We start from the raw sequence: 8,839 nt of genomic DNA on the forward strand, positions 1-8,839 counted from the left end.
AAAAAAAAAAAAAAAAAAAAAAAAAGCTTCAGCGGACTTTTAAGGCCACATGTCAAATTCAGATTGTCTAGTTTCTTCTGTGTGGTCACCCTGTCCCAGTTTTTCCAGAGCTAACATGCAATTTGTCAGTTTATGGATGGTGGGCTTTTAATGAGCCCATGTGGATCAGTCAGAGCCAACCACTGCCATTCAGAGGGCCTACAGCTGGCTTGTACCTCTTCCTCCCTGCACAGCTAAGGAAAAGGTACCATGAGCTGGGTAAGTGAGTTTGGAAAGTTTGCTAATTGTATTAGCAATCATTACAATGACGACTGTGTCCCTATTATACCTATCTGTTTGCAACGTTACCGTGTTTTTATGTGTAACAAAGGGCGGGGTAGATGTAATGTGGTGCATGGGACGTTGAAACATCTGGGCTGAGAGTGAGGATATCTGGCTGCAAATTCTGGCTCCATTGCAAGCTTGGCTACTTTGAGAAAATCCACCCTGCACAGCCTTCATCTCCTCATCTGTAAAATGGGTACAATAATACCCATCCTGCCTATCTTGTAGGCTTGTTATGAGGCTCAGATAAGATGCTTCCGAATCTTTTCAGCTTCACAGAAAAGGATAACTTTTGCTTAGCACCCTGGGGTGAATGCCGATGTCGTTGAGGCTGGAAGTGACCACTCCCGGATGCTGGCTGCATAGCCTCACTATCCCTAGGGCTGTGGGGATTACCATCTTTGCACGTCTGTACACCAGTTAGAAAACTGCTATATGAGAAATCTTAAAATAAACCTCAGTGCATAGCACTACATGCTCATTTTCATGTCTATTCTTCTGTTATTTGTATATAACCTCCCAGTGGAGTGTGAAGCACCACATTCAGACATGTAGAATGCTGGAACTTAGACCTATAGCCATCAAGTGGCAGAACATGAATGAAATTCCAAGTTCTTGTCACCCCATATGTAGTCACCTGACATGTTGACTGTGCTTTCAATCATGCCTTGACCTCAAGCTTTTGTTGTTTTGGAAAACAAAACAAAACAAATCACTCAACTACTCACCAAGGTGACAATTCAGAGAAATGGAACATTTTGTTGCCTTTAATGTATAGCCAGATGATTCAGCGCAGTAGGGAGGCTGGTAAAATTTATATCAGTGAGCTGACAATTTTATAACCGTCCACTTCTATGACCATGTCCATGTCTATATTCAAACCTATATCTGTCTTCTATTCTGGCAGTAGGAACCATTAAACCTAGTGATGGAGCTTCCTCATCTGTCAACAGGGATTACCATAGTAACTAGATTACAAAATTATAAAGTTGTTGGGAAGAACACAGTCAGCACAAACACAATACAGTTAAGGTACATAAGATGCTTAAAATACTTCTGGCAGACTCTAGAAGTTAAGCATTCTGTCGGTATTAATTATGAGTATTATTATTATTTGAGATGGTGTCTTGCTCTGTCACCCAGGCTGGAGTGAAGTGGCACAATCTCAGCTCACTGCAGACTCCACCTCCTAGATTCAAGTGATTCTACTGCCTCAGCCTCCTGAGTAGCTGGGATTACAGGTGCATGCCATCATGCCCAGCTAATTATTGTTTTTAACAGAGACAGAATTTCACCATATTGGCCAGGCTGGTCTCAAACTCCTAACCTCAAGTGATCTGCCCACCTTGACCTCCCAAAGTGCTGGGGTTACAGGCATGAGTCACCATGCCCATACTATTATTATTATTATTATTTTTTGAGAAGGAGTCTCACCCTGTTGCCCAGGATGGAGTGCAGTGGCATGATCTCAGCTAACTGCAGCCTCTGCTTCCCAGATTCAAGTGATTCTCATGCCTAATCCTTCTGAGTAGCTGTGATTACAGGTGTGCACCACCACACCCAGCTAATTTTTGTATTTTTAGTGGAGATCGGGTTTCACCCTGTTGACTAGGCTGGTCTCAAACTCCTGGTTTCAAGCGATCTGCCTGCCTCAGCCTCCCAAACTGCTAGGATTACAGGTACGAGCCGCTGCACCCAGCCAACTGTGAGTATTATTAATCAAAATAAATTTTACCCACCAGTTATAGAGAAATACAGAGTTAAAAAATAATGACTCTGCTCTGGAGAATTCCTTCATAGTTAATGCAATACCATTAGACCCTTGTACTCAAAGAACAGTGCAGAGGCAGCATCGGGAAGCTTTTAAAAATGCAGAGCCTCCAATCTATTGTGTTAGAATCTGCATTTTAACAGGATCTCTAGCTGATTTGTGAGCACATTCACATCTGAGAAGCAATGCCCTGGAGTAGCCCAAGGTGTATGCAGAAACCCTTAGGTCACTTTCACTGTTGGTAGGAATCATGAAAAAAGCAGGACTGACTCAGAAAGTCTATTATATCTTATTGATGATTATTCAGCTCTAATCTGGACCGCAGAAAGAAGTTTGTGGGGTAGAAGATTGAGGCTATGGGCATCTCACCAGTTAGAAGGCAATCTCATCAGAATAAAATATAATGTATACATCAGATGCCCTCATGGAACGAGTCTAAGATCTTGTAACTGTCGTGGCACATATGAGATGGCAGGGAACAAAATGAAACATAACACTTATTTTTTTAAGATGGAGTCTCGCTCTGTCACTCGGGTTGGAGTGCAGTGACATGATCCTGGCTTACTACAACCTCTGCCTCCCAGACTCAAGCAATCCTCCCACCTCAACCTCCTGAGGATCTGGGACCACAGGGATGTGCCACCATGTGCAGCTAATTTTTTGTATTTTTTTGGTAGAGACGGGGTTTTGCCATGTTGCCCTCAAAGGCTGTACTCAAACTCCTGAGCTTAGGCGATCCACCCACCTTGGTCTCTCAAAGGGCTGGGATTAAAGGCATGAGCCACTGCTCCTGGCCCACAACACTTTCAAAAGGGGACAATAACATTAAGAAATCTGCAAATAATTTTTAAAAGGAATGTTAAGCGTGAACATAGAAAAGGGTGCGAGTCACTTACATTAACCCAGGGATGCTCAAGGACTTGAACAGCAGAAAATCGCTGATCTACATCGACCAACAGCATCATGGTAATGAGCTCCTGTGAAGGGGAACATTAGAGTCCAATTATCTGAATTTAAGGAGAAAAGCTGGATGTGTGCAAATGCAGGAGTTCTCTTTTAGTTTCGAAGAGCATTTGTAAAAGCTCTAAATCTTAAACATATCAACTCCACTTACCTGTGGCTATGTATCACCTTTAAAAGTTAAAAATGGTAAGCACTTGGAATTATAAATACATAGCTTGTGGTTGAATAAAAATTAAATTAACAATAAAATCAATTTCATAAAAACGTTTATAGTAGAAAAGAACGTATACAAGTTAAGAAATTAATATTTTTTTGTCTAGCATTTTGCACATTAAAGACAGATTTATTAATTAGTTTAATATAGAAGTCACATTTTAAAAAACAATTTACTTAAAATTTCACTTTAGCAGCTGAAAGGAAAAATGAATTGTTTCCCTGAATTTCAAGACAGGATACTTAGGTTTAAAAGAAAGAAATGAGGAAAGGTAGAATTGCCAACAGCTAGGTGGTAGGATAGAATTTATCCTTTAGTAGCTAAAGAATTCTAAAGAAATACATTAAAATTGTTTCAAAAACTTCCAGACAAATCAATACAAAGAAAAACAGAACTATGAAGAGGTAAACAATTTTATCATCCTGAAATTAATGGAACTTTCTCATGAGCTCAAATGGACTTGGACCAGGAATTCTCTACTTGGGTCTTAACGATGAGTATGGTATACAATTGTGCACTTTGGGTTAGAAGCTCCCATGTCATGAAATGGTTAGATATGTGTTATCCATATAACATACACAGGCTTTATAGTACCACTATATACAGGCTTTATAGTACTATTCAGGATGGGGATGGTTTATTTTCATTGAGGGAGAGAGTTCACTTAGCGTTCTTCATTCACTTTCTAACTTGGACCAGAACTCGTGAAAGCATCTGCTGTGTGTGATGCCCTTTGCCGGTGCTATGGAGGTATAGGAGATGGTCCTATTCGTCAGAAACTGTGAGCCCTCAGGTCATGCAGTGATGGCATGGGGAGCTGGGCAGGTTCCTGAAGAGCCCCCAGCTCTGCAGCTGTATCATCCCATCTCCTTTAATCTGCGCCTCTCCCTGACACTCCTTTTCTGCCAGGTTCCTAGACAGTTGAAGAAAATGAGAGGCTTGCACACCATATGCGTCATTTCTGCACAAAGTGCTCAGGTCTGAGGGGTTGGCTTTTAAAGGGAACTCACACTCAGGACATGGCAAAAGCAAAGGCATACTCATTGAGCAACCAAAAGATAATTAATTCTCAAAATAATTATCACTGGCATTCAGTACAGTCACATTGTTGTGCAACCATCCAAGCTAAGGATTGATCTTTTAGTTTCATGGTATAAAAACCAAGAATCTTGTGTTTTTTTCCCCTCTGCCTCTAAATCCTGGCTATTATTCAAGGTTCAGCTTAAATCATAGTTTCCCCATAACATCTTTCTTGATGATTTCAACCTACATTGAGGTTGAGTTTTCTTCCCTTTGATTGATTAATTGATGGCTTCATTCATACACTTGTTCATTTATTCAATATATATTGAGCACCAGTTATATACTGGCCATACTTTAGGCAATGATGCTACAGCAACAGACAGAATAGATAGAAATCCTGGCCTTTGCAGAATTTGCATTCTAGTGGATGGAGAGAGTCTGGAAACTGACTATATAAAGAAGATATGCCTACCTATTTATACCTATCTTTTTGCGTAGAGAGATAGGTAGTTAGATGGCATACCAGATGGACACACAGGTGTAAGTGTTCTGGAGAAAAATAAAGCAGACAAGTAGGATACAGCAAGCCAGGTAAGGTTTAAGAGATGCAATTGGAAACAGGAAGGTCTGGAAGGCTTCACTAAGAAAATGGCATTAAATCAAGCCCTGAGAGAGGTGAAACCACAGGCCAGGCTATATAGAAATCTGAGCTGGGCTCAAGCCTGGCAAGGGTGGGGCACAGCCAGAGGCTATAGCAATGTCACTGGAATGACACCTGGGAGAGATGAAGGCAGCAGATGGAGAGACTTGATAAGTACTTGTTGGGATGTCTGTGAACAGATGACTTGATGACTGTGCAATCCTGGAAAACCTAGCAATTACAACTAAAATGTGTACAGAAATCACACTTATGATGTCATTAGTTTCTTTGCACACAATGATTCGGAATAAATAATTCCGTTAAGACAACAGGAGATAGGGAAGAGGAAGGCACTGGAAACCTACCTTTGCAGAATCGGAAACATTATCCCAATATGGAGAAGGAAAGTCCACTTGCCCCATCAAAATCTGATCAAAAAGCACCTCCTGGTCATCACCACTTCTGTTTAGGTGAACGACAACAAGGAAAAAACAGCACTAAGATATCAACTCAGTGTATGTCTTTTCAGTCTTAGGCACTGGAGCCCTTCTTTTTCCCGTAAAGGTGTAAAATGTGTGTTTTTAAGCAATTAAAAAATGTCAACGTGGGATTGTTTTGGTAAATTAAGAAAGAGTTTTTGGGCTGGGTGCGGCAGCTCACACTTGTATTCCCAGCATTTCGGGAGGCCAAGGCAGGTGTATCACTTGAGGTCAGCAGTTCAAGACCAGCCTGGCCAACATGGTGAAACCCTGTCTCTACTGAAAATACAAAAAGTAACTGGGCATGGTGGCGTGCATCATCCCAGCTATTCATGAGGCTGAGGCAGGAGAACTGCTTGAACCCGGGAGGCAGGGGTTGCAGTGAGCTGGGACTGCGCCACCGCACTCCAGCCTGGGCAACAGAGAGAGACTCTGTCTCAAAACAAAAACAAAAAAAAAGAAAGAAAGAAAGAATGAGTTTGTAATGATATGAAGAAGAAATATGGAAGGCATATAAATTAGTATGCACAACATGGAAAAAATAACAGGGATTGCAAGTAAAGTCCTTATGCTCTTTTCCTGCCGCAGGCTCCTTCATGCAAGAAGGGCGAATGAATCACTCGGAGAATAGAGAAATGCTTTGTCAGAGCTGAATAAAAGATTGTTGCCCATACCCACGGAATGGAGGGAAACCACATAGCAGGATGTAAGTGATTACACCAGCTGCCCAGATGTCCACCTTGAGGCCATATCTGGAAAAATAAGGGATGTTAGAGTTAGGAGAGTCAGACTCGGACAAATTATGCAGCTTGGTAAAATCAATATATTTTCTCTTCCAAGACAAAAACAAAGCCAAACAAAACCAAACAAAATAAAAATCCCAACAACAAACACTAAACTAAAACCCGCCAGCTAGAGTTCAAGGAAAAAAATTAAAAAGACCAAGGTGCAGAAATAAAAATCAAAGGATTTCATGCCTGGGCTTATATATAAATATCAGTAAATGAAGGGTTTCAGCCAAAAGTTTTATCATAGTCATTACAATTCTGAGATAGGGATGGACCCTTGAGATAAACTCCCTTACTTTAGGAACAATAATTATTTCTAGAATGTTTTCCAATTTATAGAGCACCGACATACATGATCCTACTTTGTTTTCCTAGCAACTCTGTAGGTTGGACAAGATAAGTATTGCCTATTGTACAGAAGAGAAAACAGATTCAGACGGGTGAGTAATTTTGCTTAAGATCACAGTTTGCATCAGAGCTGGTCCCCAATAAGGTCTTCAAGACTCACCACTTCCTCCCAGCAGCATGCAGAATATGTTCCAATAGAAAGTGTGGCTGTGCCCCAGGCAGGCCCACCTGAGGGAGGTCAGCCAAGGCTATGAATGTGCGCTCCCACCTCATTCAAATTTGCCAAATAGCAAAGTCCTCACTCCCTCACATCTCACCCCAGGAATTTCCCTATTGGGATTCCCTTCTCATCTATTTGGTTTTTTTGCCCTTGTGGTCTATGGTACAAGCAAAAAAATAAAAAACAAAAACAAACAAAAAACGATCTCCAACTGGTCACAGGGGAGGTGTCACCTAGATCCCCAGGTGTGAACTGAAACTGCTAATGAGAAGAAAAAGTAGGGCTGCTTGCTCTCAGCACCCCACCCTCCCCATTCCTTCTGGTTAAGGATGGCACCTCCGAGCTTGCCTATGGCCCTTGGTAAGAAATAGGGCTTCTTACCAAAGGGGTCTTTGACTTAGGCTGAGCTGAGTTCAAATTCTGACTCAGCCACTAAAACTAGTCTTGAGCTTACATGGTCTCTAACCCATTAGAGTATCAATTCATTTAAGTGCAAAATGGGAATTGCACTACCTACTGGAAGAGTAAGAAGTAAAGGAGTTTCAGGCCTGGAATACTGTGAGTCCTTAGTAAGGAATAGGCTACCTTACCCTTCTCCCCACATTGATCTGATTCTGCACACAGAAACCCGGAAATTCCCAGGAAACACCTGATGCCTAAAGGTGTTTGTACTCCACAGAAAATCAGTGGATCCCCAAGAGGTCCCAAATAGGACCTGGACTGGAGGATGAGGGCAGCTGAGAGCAATAACCGCAGGAGACTGTAATCACCGCACACAGCAGTGTCTGCTTCTTTTATCTCCAAATGAGAGTTAATTACCATCGCCGTGTGTTTCTGTTCGTCCGAACATTTTTTACTCCGGGGTTAATAACTTCTGTTCTTCCTTGAACAAAGACCAAATGGAAGCCTTAAAATGGCAGTAATTGACAAAACAGATTGGGAAAACAGAGAAAATGGCTCCCACTGTAAACGTTAAAGAATAAAATAAAATTTTTAAAATAGCGAAAGAAACCTGAGAGCTATTTCTCTCTGGATGGGACACAGCAGTACTATTTTTCCTCTTCTTGAAGCCGGCAAGTTTTTTTTGCAAGCACAGCACTTAAGCATAAGAGAAGCATTTACCCAGTCTCTGCAATGATTTCTGGAGCCACGTAGGTTGGGGTGCCACAGACTGTGTACAGGGGACCGTCTACAATGGTGGCCAGTCCAAAGTCACCCAGCTTCAGTGATTTGCTGCCATCTTGGTGCTCATACACCTAAAACAAAGGTTAAAAAGCACAACTACATGAAAATCAAGAGCTCAAAAGCCGTTTCTTGAAGAAATGAGAAACACATTGTGTTTAAATATAATGTATAGAAGGTAAAAAATAACTTTAGGCAATTATACAAGAATGGATATACACACAAAAATATCTTTCTTCCTTTAGATTACTGCAAAACTGGAAACATGGTGAACACCTAGAAATGGAAATTGGTTAAATAAATTATGGTATGTTCATACAACAAGAGATTACATGACCTTAAAATGGCGATGTGGGTTTAAAGTTATTGAATTATGTTTGGGAAATGAGCAGAGTGGTTTTCAGATTGGTTTCTATAAAATGTCCGTTAAAGAAAAAAAAGTACATACAAGAAAAAAAAGTCTGAAAGAATACAGTATTGGTGTATCTGTGTCTTGGTGGTAGGATTGTAGGTTTTTAAAATCCTTTTGTTTGTCTGTACTTGATATTGTCTATAATAAAAACGGATTTGCATAATAAAATGAAGTATAGAAAGTCTTTAGTGCAGTGTCTCTGACTCATGAAAATTGTCTCTTCATTTCAATATATTAAGAAACTTTGCCAGGTGCAGTGGCTCATGCCTGTAATCCCAGCACTTTGGGAGGCCAAGGTGGGTGGAACATCTGAGGTCAGGAGTTTGAGACCAGCTTGGCCAACATGGTGAAACCCCATCTCTACTAAAAATACAAAAACTAGCTGGGCATGGTGGCAGGCGCCTGTAATCCCAGCTACTCGGGAGGCTGAGGCAAGAGAATTGCTTGAACTTGGGAGGCGGAGGTTGCAGTGAGC

At 41.2% G+C, this 8,839-nt stretch overlaps 1 protein-coding gene across 5 annotated transcripts in view; it reads right to left on the bottom strand.

The window, feature by feature from the left end:
- DCLK1 (doublecortin like kinase 1) overlaps positions 1-8,839 on the bottom strand; it is a 357,491-nt gene that overhangs the window by 33,209 nt on the left and 315,443 nt on the right. For all 5 annotated transcript variants that reach the window (XM_017537960.2, XM_037741824.1, XM_017537962.1 and 2 more), the window contains 4 exons: positions 7,893-8,026; positions 6,089-6,166; positions 5,301-5,397; positions 2,992-3,072 (listed from right to left, as the gene is read on the bottom strand). In XM_017537960.2, the coding sequence (XP_017393449.1) occupies positions 2,992-3,072; positions 5,301-5,397; positions 6,089-6,166; positions 7,893-8,026 (390 nt within the window). The remainder of the gene's footprint in view (positions 1-2,991; positions 3,073-5,300; positions 5,398-6,088; positions 6,167-7,892; positions 8,027-8,839) is intronic.

This window comes from Cebus imitator, unplaced genomic scaffold (genome assembly GCF_001604975.1).
Source record: "Cebus imitator isolate Cc_AM_T3 unplaced genomic scaffold, Cebus_imitator-1.0 Scaffold108, whole genome shotgun sequence".
Taxonomy (NCBI): domain Eukaryota; kingdom Metazoa; phylum Chordata; class Mammalia; order Primates; family Cebidae; genus Cebus; species Cebus imitator.